Source organism: Falco naumanni, chromosome 3 (assembly GCF_017639655.2).
Source record: "Falco naumanni isolate bFalNau1 chromosome 3, bFalNau1.pat, whole genome shotgun sequence".
Taxonomy (NCBI): Eukaryota; Metazoa; Chordata; class Aves; order Falconiformes; family Falconidae; genus Falco; species Falco naumanni.
This window is the reverse complement of record NC_054056.1, coordinates 21694041-21713483: the sequence shown is the minus strand read 5'-3', so window position 1 is coordinate 21713483 and position 19443 is coordinate 21694041. Positions and strand designations below refer to the sequence as shown.

At 41.7% G+C, this 19443-nt stretch overlaps 1 protein-coding gene across 1 annotated transcript in view; it reads left to right on the top strand.

Moving 5' to 3' along the window:
• The window catches only part of CDKAL1 (CDK5 regulatory subunit associated protein 1 like 1), a 426010-nt gene extending 409910 nt beyond the window's left edge, over nt 1–16100 (top strand). The window contains 1 exon segment of the mRNA XM_040588803.1: nt 15396–16100. Coding sequence (XP_040444737.1) covers nt 15396–15602 — 207 coding nt within the window. The 3' untranslated portion in view covers nt 15603–16100.
• Nucleotides 16101–19443: the final 3343 nt, after the last annotated feature.

The following is a 19443-nucleotide window of genomic DNA, read 5'->3' as shown; positions in this document are numbered from 1 at the left end:
ACTTTCTGTGATGCTACTGAATTTATTAAATGTCTGTATCCTTAAAAGCAGTCCACAGAAAGTTGTATCTAAGAAGACTTTGTAAACTACTGCTTCTTCAAAGGCTGCCTACAGGAACTTTGTGTTTATACAGGCTGTATTCCATAGGAAGTTTAACGTTCACTCTAAATCCTTTGTCATGCAATCAGATCAAAGTCTCGATCATGCCATTAGCCATTAAAGCATGTTGTTGCAGATTTACTGGACCAAACGAAAACAGAAATAAACCCTTGCCCTCCTGCTACAGTCTCTCTCCTTTGGTCTAAGATTGTTTTTTAAAGGAGCCCTCTCAGACTACAAGAGGAGTAATCACTTCAGAAGTTTGCGTTCTACCTCTGAGAAACTTGGCTCCTTGCCTGTTGCATCGAAGTTTTTCATGAGACTTGACAGAATTATTTAACTTTAGGTTCAGTTCTTATTTGTAACAAATTTCAAAGCAACCTCTTCTGTGGCCTTTATCAAAGTCCACTAAGTAAAAGAAACATTCAGAAAAGTAACTAGTTATTTGAGCACTTCATTAAAGCTGTTTGAAGACAGCTTTACCTGTGGTTAGTGAACAGCACACCAGCCTTGATAACCTTCCTCTGACTGCTTCCCATTGTGTATTTAAATGACTTGAAGGGTTCCCCCACCTCTAATTTATTATTTCAGGTGTTAGGACCCTTCTTAAAGGTGCAGAAAGATTTTCTACTGACTTATTCCAATGCCAGGTTAAGTTGCTCACACTAGCTAAAATCCAGAAAGTACAACTGGATTTGATGTAATTGTCTGATCCAGCATTGGGAAGGAGGAATGTTGCACTGAAGGATCTAGTCATGAGAGGTATAGCATGAGAGGCTGTGGTGGGGGTGTGCTGTGGCTAGCATAGCTAACCCAAATCCCGTATACGTTCCTGCTAAAGTAAAATTAGCACTCCATCTGTTTGCATGGTCCTTTAGGTATTAGGCTTTTCTTTTTTCATCAGAACAGATTCCAAAGCTTGTTCATCACTTTCACTGGGAGTTTGCTCTAAGCAGATTCGCAGGTGTGCATCAGAAACAGTTCATGGTTTGAGGTTCCAAAAGAGTCAAGAGGGCTTCAAGCACAGTTTTCCTGTGTTTGGAACTCAAACCCAAGGGATGTTAAAATTTCAGCCCATTTACTTTCATTTTTTCACTGAAGTCAGAACCACAACCCAGGTTTGGTGTAATAGTAGAGTTATGATCTTGGAAAAACTAGGACGTATTTCTTCCACCCTAGATACTATAGAAACCTGAGGCTTTGAATTATGGTGAGGAAGATGGATGTACTTCAGCGGTGCTTCAGCTTTTAGTCGTTGAGTGCATGAAGTCATTTTTCATTAGGATACACTGGTGTAAAGTTGAAACCAAAGTTGAACTACATGGTGATCTAAGCCAGCAAGGTATGCAAGAAATAATGTGGATTTTTCTCATGTTTTCTTTATTATAGAGAAGGGCTGACAAGTCATTTGTAGAATAAAAACATAAATTTAAAACATTTTCAGTGATAAATATTTCTTAAAAAGAAATGCACATTTTCAGTTGTTCTTGGTGATGACAATCACACAGAAATATTAAGAGCCTGAAGGCAGACCATGTTTGACCTACATAGCTCATCGTTCCGTAAGGGAAATAGTTATTTTCCAGCTTTTGGCTCAACATAAGTAAACAAATGCCATAATGAATGTGTTGATGTTGCTGTGCTATCAATGTCTTCTTCACAGCACTGTTCATTTTGCCTTTTTACCTGGCCTTACCGGTGCAAATGCTGTTTTGTGGGACTTGACCTGTAAAGAAGCCCTCTCCACAGATGGGTGAGCATGTTGTCATTCTGGTAGCAGAGAAATGGCCAGCCTCTGGCATGGGACAGCCTGCAGCCACCAGAAGAATTCACCTGCCTCACTAGGTGCTACCCACTACCCTCCTCTCCAACGGTTACCTGGTCAGCATCCTACACGCTGGATCTTGTGATGTATGGAGAAGGAGAGCTAGTAGCTACTAATCACATGGTGGATTTATGCCTGGTTGTGTGATTGGCAAGGCATGCTAGTGCAAGGATCATAGTAAACTCATGTGTCCTCTCAAAAAGGGTTAACCACCCATGTACTACAACATGAGATGGATGTGTGATTGATAAATAGTGAAAGGAAACCTGGCTGGCTGGAGGGCCAGATGTCAAATGCAAAATGAAAAGCAGTAGCCCCATGGAAATTAATATTTTTCTCTTTAGCCTCAGTGTAACTGTAGGATCCTTGAAACAATATTATATGAGAAAATTATTCACTAAATGTCTTAGCTTTCAAATTGATGGATTCTTCTTCAGCTAGATAGACACACACACACACACATACTATGACAGAACTGGAACAAATGCTCCATTTTGGATTGGGGTGGCTTGGAAATTTTTGTGAAAATACTTTTGATGGAACAAAGATGGGTAGGCAAGTACATTTTAGCTCTTTTTGTCAAAACATCACATAGCTACAAAAACTACCTATGCATAATAGCGACCAGATGGATTTCTGGTCCTCAAGAAAGGGTCTTGTTATCAGGACTACAGGATTTTAAAAAAATCTTGTCCTTGTTTTGACATGACTTCATATGTGATTGTAAGACTTTTCAGTCAGACTGACTGTGCTTTATCTTATCCGTATGGAAACTATTTTGCAATTCTCACATACAAAATCTCTGATAAGTGCAGATAACATAATTATCATACAAAAAGGATGGCTGTGAATATCCATTTCTGACACAGATACTTTTTCTCTAAATACAAGAACTTTAATTTGGTAAAGTAATGGAAATAGTGCTTAGAATGACAGGAGTTCTTTTCTTCTTTCAGCTACTCAACATGTATCTCTGTCCAAGGAAACATTAGTTCATTATTTTTTCAGCGAGGAGTGCTTAAGATTCTGTGGCATAATCAGATTTTGTCACAGGGGAAAGCCAAATGTGTAGCTGTTAATAGCTGGAAAGGAATTAATTAGAATTATACTTGGGAGAATATCTTCTGTGATAAAAAAAAAAAAAAAAAAAAAACAAACCACTGTTGTAGTTCTGTTAAGCTTTAGTATGGAGTCATGAAGCATTTTAAAATCCAAACCCATCAATTTGTTGAAGACTAGATTAAGCCCCACAGTTGTCACCCTGTGGGCTTGCATTTCTCACCCCTGTAGACACCTTGTATATGTTTGCCATTTTCAGGTCGTCTTCTGGGTTTTTTTCTTTATCTCAAGATTTTCTTAACTTCTTTTCCTGAAAGCAGTGTATTTTAGTATGACCTAATTTTAGGAAAGACTTTATGGGTTTCAGAGAAGTAGAGGTGAGTGACATTCCCGTCAAAGATTGTGCATCTGTCATAAGAACCTCACCCTTTCCTCGCTTAGAAGGAAATGGCCGACAACTGCTGATACTGTTGGACAGAAACTCATTACATTTTAATTTAGGCCTAACATGGCAAACCTGGAAGTAAAATAAATATCGTTGCAACAGTTTACTATGTAAAATCATTCTTCTATCCTGCATTGCTGTACAACAGTAGCATCCAGTCAGATAGGTCTGTCAGCTGTAAAAATGTTGGGAGAAGTGGGAAGAGTGGACTCTTTGTGCTTATGAGCAAGCTGGTTTGTCAGCTCACTGTTCCCTGTGCTAACCAGTACCACCTCCTTCCCTTTCATATATATATTTTTAGTCCAGCTTTCATCTGGGCTTGCATTTAGTTCTGGAGCGCTGTGACGCAGAGGCGGCCCGTGCACAGAGCTGGGTTTCCCATGCTTTGGGTCCACTGGTTCCTGCCATGGTTCCACAGCGAAAGCACAGCCCCCTCTCCACAGCTCCCCGATCTTCTCTCTGGCTGCCTTGTGGACAAAAATGTGTGACAGGTGGTTTGTGTAACCGTTGCGTGTGATTTGGAGTTTTGGGAGTACAGGTTGGTTGGCAGGGTGATGGCCAAAAACACATTGGTGAGGCAGGGCTTTGGCCTCTCCCCCAGTGGGCAGCACTCATTTAGATCTATTTTTTATTTTCCTTTTTTTTCTTACCAGCCCTTGACATGAAACTTACTGGGTTTCTTTTCAGTTGTTCAATTGAGTGAGTGAATAGGCTCAAAAGTTACTACAGTGAGCAAAGATAGTGAACTGGAATCGAAGGCACCGCTTGCTTGGGAGTCAATTCCAGTTAATACTTGTATTCAATTAAATTGAATTTTCAATTGAAAAAAATAAAAAATAAAAAATTAACAAAAAACGACAAAAGCAACAACAAAAAAAGCTGGATTAAAATACACCAAGGAAAGCTGGATTAAAGTATAATGGGTTGTGTCCTGCAGACCAGTATCCTTTTCTAGACAGAGAGTGGTGCAACACTGCAGTGATACTGAAAACCTATAATATGTGATAACAAAAGAAACTAAGAATGATATTTCTCACGTACATGTGTGCACAAATTATTTGGAGTGTAAAGTGAAGTTCCTCTGAACTAAGGAAATTCTGGCCTTTCACTTCCCCTTTTCCATGTAAATGCCAACTATATTGTGTTTCAGCCTTCCATTATGTGCTTGTGCACTATTTTCACACACAGGCAGATTTGTTTCCTTCTGTGCACAGAGTAGAGACCGTTCATTTAATAAGCTATTGTTCGATATTTTCCCTCCTCATTGTTTGGTGTGTCATAGCAGTGCTACTTGCTCCATGCTGTTTAAACCTCACTCCCGAGGGAGTTATTAATTTCTTTCTAACCTTTCCTGTGACCCCCATAACTACATCTCTGACTGCTTCAGAAACAGTAATACATTTACGTTTACATTATCCTTCTGAAAAGAAGCTTTTGCCTTCCCATTTCACAGATGAAGATGAGGCAGATGTTCGTAAGTTAGTCTAGTGAACAGATTTTTGATAGCGGTCAGTTTAAAATGCTTGGAACTAGATATTTACAATTTCGTAAAATTTTGTGGCGTCTGTTCAAGCAGATTGAAAAGTCAGCACTGAAGAGAAACTAAATCAGGGCTATGAAGTCTCAAGGAAAAAGAGGTTATTGGTGCTTGTGACTTCATGGTTAGTTCCAGCGGAACTGATTTTCTCCTCATGAGCTAATCCTAGGGCATGATCAGTCCCGACCCGATGGAGCACACCCTGTGGGAGCTGTGTGGGAGAGGGCTGAGGTCCAGCGCCTTCACTGGGGGCTCTGGGCCGAGTGCAGGTTGCCAGCGTTGGAGCCTGGTCTCACAGGCTCGCTCTTCGGCACTGCAGTGCTTCACCGGTACAGGAGTTGGTTGTCTGGTCAGACCACCCTCTGAACGATACGGGCGCTCTCCTGAGGGCAGATATTCGTTACAGCCTGCAGATTGGATACTTGCTGTTCTTTGATGTCTTAGACAGAGCGCCAAGGCACTATCATGATTATCTAGCACGAAGTGCGCAGCAAGCCAAGAGGAGTTTTTCTCATGTAACCTTTATTGTGGAGAAGGGCTGACGAGTCATTTGCAGAGACTGTGTTAGAGCAGTTAGGCTTCCTAATCACAGAAAGTAACCATCGTTTGATGTTTCCATGCGAGAGGCCTCCATTAACTGCAGATGAACTTGACTGAGTGTGAAATTAAAAAGGGAGCCTCGGATTTCCAGACGTTCCTGTAGGTGCTCGGAAGTATGTTAACTGGCGCTGCGGGAGACCTCCTCAGACAGCCCAGGACGCTTAAAGGAAAGAGGCCATGACAATATGAAAAGAAAACCTTTGTATTATCACTGAACCTGCAAAGCTGGTCAAGATCAGTCACACTTTGTTAACCGGGAAACGGCAGGCTGGCATGAAATGCACCTTTTTGCCAAGGTGCGATTCCAGCTGCGCTCGGTGAGCATCTGCAGTCCCAGGGACCGGAGGCATTTAATACTAGCAGGAAAGGCTGTGAAAATGAATGGCAGAGGAGTTGTCAGGAGACTGCATATTAAGGCATTGCCTAGCTTTAAGAAAATGTATTTACACTTAAACTTGACAGAGATAGAAGGTTTTAGAGGCAATGCTGGCTTCTGGTGACAGCCGGAATCTGAGGCAGGAATTGCAGAGACCTGATGGCTGGTTTGCGTTATGGCACTCAAAACGCTTTAATCTTCTTTGTTTGTTTCTCTACCTATAAAATGCAGGAGGCATATAGATCCCACAGCTGCCGACTGGTATGGAATGTGAAACCGTGGAAAGTAGTGTCATTCCTAAATATTTGAAATGCTCATGTTATGCCATGTTTATTACCCATGAGGTTGGAGTGTAAGAAGGGCTGGATCCTTTGTCTCTGTGATTGTGTTTTAATACAACGTTGAAGTCTCCTTGGAACATTCCATTTGTAAGGCTTCAGTTCTGTAGGAATAAATGAAAACACCATAAATTCAGGATTATGACATATTCTAGGATTAAGGGGAAGGTTTTAGCCAAGAATATGTACGTGTATCAGTTTATTCTACTTTGTTCCATGTGAAAGATATTTAAAAGCTTTTCCTGATTTTGAGAGAGAATGTCCCTGGAGATATTTCTGGGATATTTATCACAGTGTTCTTTGCAAATAACAATGGTTAGAAAGGCTTTTAGTATTTTATGCTTTCTACCATTTGGGAGTATAGAATTCCTCTTAAAGATAGTGGTTTAATATGTGCTCAGAGAGTTCACTTCCAAGTAAAAGCAGTATTACTCATTTCATTGTTGATAGATGAATATCACTCAGTTCTATTGGTGGTTCTTGTGGCACGAATATATATTTTCAGATCTAGCTATTCATTTTACTGGGGTGCTCTTTCTGATGAAAACCTTTTGTGTCTTTGCCTGTAGCTACCATTGACCTCCATATAATTGTCATTGTTATTTCAAGATTTAAAAGGGAGGCAAAAAGGTGATAGTCTCTGAAGGCTTGTGCTATTAAAAAAGTATATCATATTTCATTTAATAATCTCATTTGTAGAACAGTCGTTGAACATTCATATACTGCTAGCTCTTTGGCATTCTTTCATCATCCAACTGGGAAAGTTGTTGTATTGTAAACACAACCTTAAAATACTTATTAAAAAAACAACAACCAGAAACACCAAAACCCAACAAAAAATCTCTATGACCCTTTAAAGAAGGAGCAAGCAGGAATCCTACAGCAGGCTATCTACTGAGGGAGGCCATGGTATGCACACTGCAAAATGGTATCTAGTGTTATTACAAGTAAATGTACATCCTGTAATTCGCTGTAATGTATTTTCAAAGCCATGAAGCCTGTGCTGGTGATCTCTAGGAAACAGATTTGTCTGTTAGCCAACTAATTACCAGATAAGTGCCCAGAGCAAGCACCTGCCATCTCCTTCATAAAACTGTGCTATGCGCAGGGAGATAAATAGTGACAGATTCCCATCCTGAATTTGTCCATATTGTGCTGCTAAGTTCTTTTTTCATTTCAAGTCATTATTTGGACGACTGTGATTTTTGCATCGCAAACTTTTTCTGCTTAAAAGATCTTTCAGATCTCTTGGGATTGCAAGCGCTGACTGAAATGCCGGCTCGCTCATCACTTGTTTCTGGCATAGTGATTGGCACTCCCCACACCTTATTACAAATCAAACAAAACACACACACAGAGAATAAAAATAATAATAATAATAATAAAAAAAGCTCAGAATCCAGACATCACACTGACTGTTTTTCAAAATGTTGCTTCTGACCTTGAATGACAGGTTATTTTGACAATGCATTATTTGTGTAGTGGGAGGATATTGAGTCGCTAAGTCTAATAGCAGCACAAAACACAGCTATGTAAAAAAAAAAAAAATATGTGTCAGCTCCTAACTAGAAGCAATTATAGGTAAATATAAAGAAACAGGCTAAAACCGTGAGTGCAATGGAAAGCAGCACAAAACTGTGGTTTAAACATTTTGGTGGTGTTTCTGGCTTGTGTTTTCTTGATTGCGTGTTTCTCATCTTTTTGTTTCTTTTGTTGGTTGATCTTTTGGGTCGTTTCCCTCTTCCTTAAAGTGTACATCAAAAAGGAAGTAATTTCATAAGCCCCAGTTACTCAGCCTTCTGTCTGGCTTTTTAACTGCATTATGAATTTTGAGGGCTCATTGAGGGAATAATCCTTAAAGACTGTTTGGAGGAGGAAAAAGAAGGAGGTAGGCAAGGTCCTACCCTTAGGTAAGAACATGGAGGAGAGCAGAGAGACACCTGCCAAGAAAAACACCAGTGGAGCCTTACAGTGATGGTGGGAAGTTCAAGTACGGTGACTTACAGAGAGAGAATTAATTTCTTTTATGCTCTTACACAGGAATATTAAAGTTTGAATTCAATGTTGATGGAGGAGGAGGAAGTTCTGGAGGTGGGTCTGTGTGACAAGAACAGAAAGCTGTTATATGGCATGTTGTTCCAAAATCGTGTTCCTGTTGACATCTCTGCTTTGGTTTGTTAGGTGAGGCGGTATGGTCAGCTGGTGCAAGAGAGAAATGGGGAGAAGTAGAAGGAAACCAGGACAGACAGGAGGAGATCGTAGTAGTAATGAAGGTGAGAGGTAGTTGAGGAATGGGAAAGGTGTTCGTTCTACGCTGACCAAAGGAGTCAGACAGATCGTGCAAGTGTTACTGGGAAAGAAAAAAAGGTTTTGCTGGCTTGCTGACCAGGTTGGCGTGGGCCCCAATTAAAGATGATCTCCGTAAGGGATGACAAACCTTGAAGAAACTGTCAGATTTGATGCAGCTGAGGTTAAGATCAATGAATCTCTGTATCCTCCCATTATTAAATGTGGTTTATGTTTGTATTTGACCATCGTCCAGCTGCTCGGAGTATTACTGACCTGCCTTGACCGGGTCATTTATAGTGATTTTGATATAAATTAGGAGCTGGTAACTGGAACGAGTTCAGTGTCGGGTCACATTGATGGTCAGAGGCTGGAGCGCTTGGCCTGTAAGGAAAGGCTGAGGGACCAGGCTTGTTAAGCCTGGAGAAGGGGTGTCTTCAGGAGACCCTCACAGAAGACCCCCACCCTGTGTCTGTGGGGAGGTTATTGAGAAGGCAGAGCCAAGTGCTTCACAGTGGTGCACGTGGGAGGAGGGGAGACAGTAAGCGTGAGTCAAAATGAGGGGTTCAAGCTGGATGTGGAGAGAAACATTTATGTCATGAAGACGGTCAACAAAGCAGCACAACAAAGGTCCAGAGAGGCTGTACAGTCTCCATCCTTGGAGGCTGTTTTTCACAGCCCAGCTAATTAAATCCCTGAGCAAACTGGGCCATAGCTGACCCTTCTTTGAGCAGAAGGATGAATCAGATGCAGGCTGAATCATCCCAGTGTCCTATGACAGATGTAAGACAGTTTTAGTGATTGCAGCTATTTGCAAAATGCTTTGATTTATTTATTTTCATACTATAACTTCAGTTGCAATTATTTGGGTTTAACAGATTAAAAGTCCTAATTATTGCTAAGACTGACCATTTACTGAGAAATTAATAATACATCTGTATTCCTCCTTCAGCTCGGTTCTGTCCCCTCACATATATTAAAGCATACAGTCGTATATCACACACGAGTGTATATGCACACAAAACAAGTATGGAATTCCTTTGCAAAACTGCCCGGCTGCTTTATATATTTTTTCAAGGCTTCCCACTTCTTTAAATGGGTAAGTAAACTGCATGTGTATTTGGAATCAGTGAATCCCTAGGAATGGTGCACAGCTGATAACATCTGACACAGGCATGCTTGCACACAGCATTTTCTCTTAACAGCGTAGCACCGTGCATTCCTTCATGGTGGCAGGGATGCTCCTTGTGGGAATTATTATGTTAATTCCATTAGGAAAAAATGTTTTCTCTGCTATTTATTTTCTACTCTAAGATCAGCATTCCACGTTTGCAGAAGGCTGGTAGAATTGCATGAGTAATAAATCAAAGTAGCTGTCTTAATGCCGACAGAACTACATGCGTCTTCCGGAACTATTCAATAAAATCTAATTTACATATTTTTTGGATGTGTAATCTACACGACCTTCAGTAACTGTTTGGTTTTTTAGATCTGAAAAATGCCTCCAAAGTGTAATAGCCCAGAGTTTCAAGTGGCGCAGCAGGATATGTAATGCATATTTTAACATGTTTTCTTTTAATTTGTCACACAGGCTTGTTGTGCATGATTATCTAAAAGTCCGTATTTTTAAAGCCAGTAGTACAAGTGGGTAACGTGTACTTGGTTGGGCTGAAAAATTCAGAAGTCTAATTTATCTGGAGGTATGCTCAGTGAAGTAGTTTTTCACAGCAGTTAGCTACCACTTCAAGCTCTAACAGTGCCCCTGAGCCATAAAAGAAATTTGCATGTAAGAAATGTTTTGAATCTATTAAAACCTCAGCTCAGAGCTAAAGAGTTGCTCTCATGTCTTTGTTGACTAACATGAAGTGAGATCTTACAAAAAGCCAGGCTGTGATCGACAGATGCCAAAGCTCGGGGTTTGATGTGATTATATATTTCTTTCAAGCGTGGCAGTTTAAGGCTGGGGCTGGAGCTTCAGAAAGACAGCAATCAATGGGTCTGCGCAAGAGTACACAAAATATATTACTCCTGGCAGTCGTCAAGGCAGAATTATTCAAAAAATAATCTGAAATGCATTTGATCATACACTAGGTGGTTTAATAATTTATATTATACCTTATTAGCAAAGTCTTGTGTTTACTTTGTGGCTGCCAAAACAAGATGAAAGGCTGCCTCGATGGAAATACAAGGTGCTTAAAGTGTCTGTCTTTACATTTCAGTTTGATAATTTCCCTTCCTCCGCTCATTTTGATTAGTAGCATATAGGTTTAAATCTTAGAGTACCTTCTTCATTGCGGTCCTTTTTAGTGAGAGCACCGCTCCTTATTAACAAGTCTACCAAAGAGTTTATAGCCTATCAAGACTTAAATTATTATAAACACATATTTCTGGAAACTTCTTTACCTTGGGATTTCCTCCAAGTATTTTTTGGGTAAAAGAGGCTTTGGATTTAGTTCTAAATTCCACTGAACTGAATCATTATGCTGATCTTCCCGAGTCTTGCAGCTACAAAAGTGCAATTTCTGAGCTCAGCTTAGGAAACTGTTGCCCTCTGATTAGTGATTGTGTATAGTAAGTATCGCAGTGATATCAGTGCAGAGTATTACAGAAATGCCTTGAAGGTTTCCTTGAAAAGCTAATGCACTGCAGATATTTTATCTGGAGATACAAATAAGAGCCTTTCAGAATTAATACTTCTATAAAGGGAGAGCGCAGGGAGCGGACCAGTATAACTGCTAGTTCAACAAATGAGATCTTTGCCTCCACCCAGTTTTTTTACAGCAAAGGTGCATAAACGAGCTGTAATAAACTTGATTTTCCGTGGAGGACTTCCCTCCCCTTGAAACATGAAAGATCTTTTCCGCAGGTGTCTTGGATAGCTCTTCAAGGCATGGTATATGGAAAGCTTTAGGGAAAAGAACATGCTTGGGAGGATCTCCGAATATAGCTGTACCGTATCGCGAGCTCTGAAGCTCATGTGACAGCCTGAAGGAGCTCTTGTAATTTGCCTTGTCTGCCCTAGAAGGCTTAATTTTAGTTTTGGTTTCTGTAACTTCATCCTCCCCCCTCTTTTGCTGTGCGTGCAGTGTACACTACAAATACGCTGTGTGCTTTACCTGGGAACGAGTTCCTCAGACGGAGCCTACAGCAGGATTTTTTGCCCAAATAAAAATATATCTACTGTGTTTTTCACCAGGACAGCTGGAGAGCGGGTGGCGTGCGGTCACGCAGCAGAGCTCTTCCCACGGGGGGGCTGTGTGTCACGTCTGACGGGGCTGCACGCCGGCCCCTCGGGAAGAGGCACCTACCTGCAGGTGTCTCTGAGAGATTACCCTGGATTTAAAAGCTGTTGTAGGAATTGCAGGGGGGATCCAAAGACTGCCGTTTCAGTCAAAGGAGCCTTTCAGTCGCAGGGAACCAGGTGTCCCCTTCGCTGCAGGCGCACCCTGTGTGACAGGGGTGACAGAGCTTGCACGGGAGCCAGCGGCGTCACCCACACGACAGTGTCGCAAGGCAGAATTCCGGGGCAAACTAGAGACCAGTTCTTAGAAAACATGGATGGGATGAACATATTCATTACTTTTCTTGACCTAAACATTTGGCAGGATCCATCTGAAGAGATAGGTGTTATCAAACAGAAATGCAGCAGTGTTTTCAGTAATAAGCTGTAAAGTACCTCTTAAAGAAAAGGGTCATTTTAGTTTACATATTGTAATCTTTTGGTCCATATCAAAACAGTTTAAGTCATGAGAAAATCTGTAAAGAAAGCAGGTTAGCAAGGTAATAGGAATAGCGCTTCATGTATGCATCTATTGAAAGAAAAACTTCTGGTTTAAATTGTTGGACAGTCTCCTCTATAATCTGAGCTGCTTTGAAAACGTGAAAGTTTTGAGCAGTTTAGAAAAGGTGATTACTGGTAGAAACAAATGTGTCGGAGTTCAAAATACAAGATAGCAGGAAAACAACAGCATGGTGAGATGGTGAGAATTGTACCTCAGACACAGTGAAGTTTCAATATTAGTAAAATACTGCAAGAGAAAGTCTTATCTATGGTAAGAAAATAAAAAACGGGTCTAGCCTTATCAGTATGATCATTAGTTTATGGGAAATATGATAAACTAAGGAAGAAAATGGGCCTCACAACTTTACAGGCTGACTTAATTCAGATGAAATACCGCTGGGACAAGCAGCCGTGGGGCCAGCAGCGTTCCCCACCACCAGGATTTTGGAAACCTCGCTAAAATCCCTTTTGCCGTCAGTCCTACCAGCAGTGAGCAGCGCTACCCAATGCACGTGCATTGCATGTTGCGTGCCGTGGAGGTTTAAAGAAAACAATACGGTAGTGAAAAAAACATTATTGACCGTTCATGATCAAAGTTATACCAACAAGATGGGACTATTAGATTTTAGGTTGGAAAACAGAAAAACTATGAAACAGGAATGAAGTGCCGGTGAAATCGCTGCTGAAAACTACTGCACAGGAACGTGAATGAATGCCTGACACGCTGATGTGTTTAACTGTTAGTAAAGGGGGGAAAACAAGGTTCCTCAAACCTTTTACAAGTTGTAACTTGGTTTTGGGGTGTTTTGCTGGCTATCACCGATCTTGCAGAGACAGGTAGGAACTGAGGCTGAGCATGAAAAGGAGCATCGCAGAGAAAGTTACAAAGTCGTTTATGTGGTGCTGGCCCTTTTTAGCTGTTCGCTAAGCGGTAGCGTCTAATCTTGTACGACTAAATATTCAGGATTACTGATTAGCAAGCTGTGTAGAAATATTTAATGAGGAATTGGGAGTCTGATTGTAGTCAGCCAAATTTTAAGTCATGAATCGGTGAAAATTAAATTTCAGAAGAGATCAGTCTTTGGTTGTATTGATATTTTTACAGATTTATCTGTTCTTTTAAATCTCTTTAGCCTTAGTGTTAACATGCCAACAATGCATGTAAAAATGGGTCATGACCATAAGTTATGCACCTTAGATTGGTAGAGATTTGTGAGACCTGCAAAGAAAAGAAAGACTTTATAAATGTCCAGAAAGAATAAACAGCAAATGAGTTTTGATTCATATATGAAATATTCTTGATACTGTATGGCTTCCAGTTTATTCTGCAAGCAAAGGTTAACCAGCTTTGATCTGGGGGGATGAAAGAGCTGTGGCCAGTTACTAAAATTTCAGACGCCTCAGAAGGTGATTGTCATTAATAACAATATGAAGCAGTTTTTCAGTTTTTGATGAAGCTCACATGCTCTGTGCCGTGTAGGACTGCAGTCCTGGAGCAGCGCTGTTCCTGCACCTTACCCTGTGGAGAGCTGCACCCCCATCCCCCTGCCTGTGTCCTTGCTCCATTTATCTGGTTGATGGGCTTCTGGGTGCAGTATATCTAAGCAGTCATCCTCATTTCGTAGGTCACTTGTTCAGTAACCCTTCGCCTGTGTGAACTGTGATCTAAATCAACGATACCTGAGATGTTAGGGTAGCATTTATGCCAGGCTGGCATTTGCCCCGTGGTGCTTCCTTACCTTACGGGCAGTAATCCTTCTTTTCCTTCTGCAATTACTATAATGGAGCTGATTCCTGGAATGGAAAACAGGAGGCAGTTACAGACACTTTGGATTGTGTTGTCACACTTACATGGGCCAGGACCTTTCTTTGGAGCTCTGATATTTCTTTGACTTTGCCCAGAAATATGTTTGGTAAAAAAAAGGGAGTCAGGCACCTGGGCTGTATTTTCTTGTGAGTCTGTTTCAGCTGCTTGGCAAGACGAGATTATCCAGGTGGGTCCCTGACTTGTTTTATACAAAATATGTGTTTTGGGGGGTTGGGGGGGGGGGGGGGGGGGGGGGGGGGGGGAGATTAGTCAAACCCCTTTTTTAACTGGAAATTTTCCAACCGATTACAAATCCAGCTGAGCTCAGTTGAATTCCTAAGAGGTGATTGAAACTGAGAGAGGGAAAAATAAATGATGAACTGAGTTTTATGATGCAAGAGGTTTACACCTTTATTTGATTACACCTTTACCATTTACACCTTTTGCAAATGTCGTCAGTTTACAGTTTGAATAGGTGTTGTTACTTCTGAGTATCTACAGTGCTGGTGCACTGAACTGAACAAGGTTGCAAGAGAAAAGAGTTTCTTCATCTTTCCGCATGGATTTTTCTACTGAAATGGTGACTCAGCTCATGCTGCAGTTAGGGGTCCTTGTGTGCTGGGGGGTCTCGGTGCTGGCAGGCAGGTTGGGAATGGTCAGGGTAGGCGCAGCAGGGAGCTGGGATTCAATATGCGGAGTGAGAAGGTGAGCGGTTTAGCACAGCTGCCTCCGAAGGGCCGGGGGAAGGAAAAGCTCTGTGGGAGGATTTCCAAGCACCACTGAGCTGGCACACCAGGAGATGGCGACTGACTTTAGAAGAGCCCTGCTGTGCGGAGGATTGCTGTGCTGTGGTCCCCTTTATCACTGGTTAGATGTTTCTTTTGAAGAAGCCAGAAATGGGAGAGCAGCGAGATAGCAGCAAAACAAGCAAATAAATAAATAAACCCATCAAACAACTCTCTGTGATGACACAGAGGTCTGGGGATTTGTTTCTTTTGCAAACGGCTTCATTGATTTGGTAGTTAATTTTATTAGAAAGATTGACTTTGTATGGCATTGGCATTTGTATGGCATTTTTGTATGAAAACCTGATGATCCGATGGCGATGTGCTGCAGGTTGAATTGTTGTTTGTCTTGAAAAGGGATGTTAATTTGAACATCAGGTGGAGATTTTGTTTGTATTTGGCACATTCAATCCGAAATACTAACAGTTTCAATCCTAATATGTGTGTTTCTTCACAGGAGTTCAGACATGCACCACGGAATGGGACAAACTGGAAAGCACACCCTTCTGCTGAGATCCCAGTGGAAAGCCCGCTCAGCTCCTGGATGGCTTTGCCGCTCCCATGGCAACGAGGAGGAGGTGGACTGAAGATGCTGTCTGTCAGCCTGGCTCTGCTGGCAGTTCTGGTTGTGTTTTACTACGGAGGAATGAAAACAGAACTGTGAACTGAATGAGGCTTTTATGAAAACAATAAAACTGCTGTCAAAAATCTTCAAAGGAAACACTTTTACCAACTCTTAAAAAAAAACCAAACAAAACTAATATAAAGTGGGCAATAATTTGTACTCACCCTATGCCTTTCCTGTCATTCCATAGGAAAAAATATTAACAAGCTCTAAGGAGACCTGTCTTGCCAAAATTTGAGATCCTAGGTTGGTAGAACAGTTCATTGCATCTTTCCTCTTCTTTTTTTCTAAAACAATGCAACGTTTGCATTGCTTACTCTGTTCATAACTGCTCAAGCAGGTAAAATTGCATGCAGGAAACTCACAAAGTTTGTTGGAAATCTTTCCATTGAGTGATGTTGGTCATCGTTTATGAGCAGCACATTTAAAGCTTTCTTAAAGATTTTGCTTAATGCAGTGTGATGGTTTGATATGTCTCTTTTTACATTAGAATCAAGCACTGCTGGGCCATTAAAGTTTGTCGTTTGTTGCTGTTTATTTTGCTGTCATATCTGGGAGAACTTCTGGCCTGCCAGCTTGCCTCTCACAACTTCGCAAGGAGTTACTAGGCTTTGTTAATACAACCAGATGTATTTTTTACATACAAATATTTTTAAAGGTGTTGGGGTTTTTTATCATCAAACAGGAAGTTGGAGTTCTGGCGGTAGAGTTCTGTTAAAAGATGGATTTATTGCAGTACAGTATAATACTCCAAGAGTTCCATGTGAATCTCGTGTTAGCTGTGCATCGGATCATGCTGCGTATAAGACAATATTGCTCCGTTACTGGGGAGGTTATGCTTTGCACACTGCAAATTTCTAATTGTTCTCTTCAAGGCACTTTTGTCACGAGAGGATCTCCACACATCTTGAGATCGTGATGGTCAGTCAGGGACTGGAGTCGGTGCCCGCTTCTGGCAGCAGCTGGCTGCAGGCTGGTGGTTCCTTCATGCCTTGTCACCTTTCTGGGTCTTCATCCAAACTTCCACTTGCAAAGTCTGTTTAAAATCTTAAGAGCAGGAACCGTATTTTCTTTCATTATTTTTTTTCAGTACATTTGTGTTGTGCCCAGCCCAGACGGAGCTGAGCTGCCTGCGTGGCTGTTGGGGTTTAACCCCCGTAGGCAGCTTACAGCCACTCGCTTGCTCACCCCGCAGCGGGACGGGGGCGAGAATCGGAAGGGGAAAAGTGAGAAAACTGGTGGGCTGAGATAAAAGGCGGTTTAATAAGTAAAGCAAAAGCCACACACGCAAGCACAGCAGAACAAGGAATTCATTCGCCACTCCTCACAGGCCAGCGGGGCTCAGCCATCCCAGGACAGCCGGGCTCCAGCATGCCTGGGGGGGACTTGGGACGGCAAATGCCATCACTCCGTATGTCCCCCCTTCCTTCTTCCTCTTCCCTCCCAGCTTTTATCGGTGAGCATGACGCTATATGGTATGGAATACCCCTTTGCCCAGGCAGGGGCTGCTGTCCTGGCTGTGTGCCCTGCCCGCTCCTCGTGCCCCCAGCCCACACTGGCAGGGCAGCGTGAGAAGCAGCTCAGCACAGCTGGGACACCCCCGGGTTACCAGCACTGGTCACAAATCCAAACCATGGGCCCATACCAGGTACAGGGAATAAATTTAACTCTATCCCACCCAAAACCAGTACAGGGGCTCTACGGTGCAGCTGAATAATCCCCCAGGAAAAATGCTTTGCACTTTATAAACTGAGGATTCATAATAGTTACAGACAATTAATGATGAAGCTCCACCGTGATGCTTTCAGTGCAGCCCATAAATTATAACAACAAATGTAACTGTCTTCAGGAAATCAGGTGTGTAATGACTTGAATATTCTGTTTCCTATTGCAACCACTGAAGGTCGTAAGCCAAGGCTCAAAATTCATGAGATTTAAAAACAAAACCCACCAACCTGTTCTCTTTATTTGCTTCTGTTTGGGGTTTTTTTCAGGCTTTTCTTTACAACCAGGAATATGTAACAGTCAGTAATTTACATTTTTAACAAAACTGAAATTCTCGAAAAAAAACCCCACTTGACTCTGGGAGGTGAAATTTGCAGGAAAGCGCCACGTACCACAAGATTCAGGAAAACTATGAGTTGACAAAATCATTATATCTGAGCCAAATTTTTTGCATTTGATGAGAATAAAGTATGCAGCTATGTTCTATGCCTCTAGCACTCTCTCTGTCAGCCACTCTAGCTTATCTAATCGTAGCAATTACAGACTCATTGCATCAGCTGTTACAGAGATTTACAAAGCTTGTGATTTAGATTCTGTGCATCGTTGGCTTTAATGGGACCAGCTTAGTTTCTTCGAAATAATGCAATATACAGAAAGCGGCTTTGTAAATGACATTGCCCACAGATGCAGTATATTCTTAAACTGTGCTTTAATCTGATAAGTCAGAAGTGTTGTTTATCAAGTATTTTATTACCTTCCTTTAGATTTTGAGAGGGCTTTTTGACACTTTGTGTTGTAGAGCTGTAGAGTGTTATTAGTCTGTCTTTTTTTTTTTTTTTTTTCCTGTTTATTTACAACTAAAGCTTTCAAAGCCAGTGAGCTGAGCAAGTCAGTTCTGCTCAAAGAGCTCATCTGGACCTCCAGGCAAACCTCAAGCTGCGTGCTGCCCTGGGCTGCTGTTGGAGGCTGGGGAACCTCCCTGAGTGTAGGGAAGTGTAGGAGTAGGTCAACTTCATGCAACGGGTTGACCTGAACACGTTTGAGCTGTGATTTTTACTCCCATTTAGCACCTTGAATGCTCCTGACCATGCCAAGCGGTGGTTTTAATTTTGACATCGGTGTGATGTTTGAGGCCTGCGTTCACCAGATACCCTCTCGGTACAAGCCATCAGGGTGGATGAAGGATGAGGACTCTCCTGCACTCCCCGTTAATGAGGTCCCTGCAGGAGAAGTTCCCCACAGTCAGTTGATCTGAGCTTTACACATGCATGAACGCACTCATCTCTAGAGAATGTGTTTGTCATAAGCAATCTACATTCAATGCCTTTTCTTTTTTTTTTTAAGCAAAAAAGAATCATTTCCTTTTGGTACCAAGGAAGCCTCAACTATTTTTCTTAAATGTCTGTGGTAGCTCTGAGTTCTCTTTGGTTGTTTTCAGTGAGGAATCTTTCAAATCACAAGACTTGAATAGCAAAGGTGTCTTAAATCTCTTCTGAACAACATTAAGTGCACTCTTTTAATGTCCTATTTGTGCATGGGTTTGGAGGCTGGAGGACTTTGTCATTGAATCTTTTCATTGCAGTTTTCTGTTAATGGTATAGAAGAAGAATATGAAATAAAAGGAGCGGTTTATGTAAAGCTTGCTCTGTAAATCAGGAGGGAGAAAGAAGGTACCTTTTGAGGAGAGTTCATCCACCTCTGTCACATCACTGCCTGCACATCTCTGAACATCTGACAGCTTCTGTTAATCTAGTTTCACTCCCCAGTTCAACTTCCCATATGGAAAGCCAGAGTGATTTTTGAATAACAGCAAGTAGTATCTGAAGTGGCAGCAACTGGCAACTCTGACATTGAGCTTGGCTGTGGCCATTACCCAGAGTCCTCCCGCTCTTCTTGAGAAGCAATTACAATTTCACAGGTTGGAATTAAAATTCCCTGCGGTATGCAATAGAGTAACTGAAACTGTCAAAGTGATTTCAAGCTGCTAATCTCTTGCTGCTCGAAGAGTGAAAATAGAGCCGCTCTTACCCAGGCGCAGATCTGACAACTTAAAAACTCCAGCCTTCCGCTGTGCTTAAATACATATGGAGGGTGGCTTGATCTGCTCACAGAGGATAGCTGTAAAGATGTTATGTCTATGAACATTTGTGTGTTA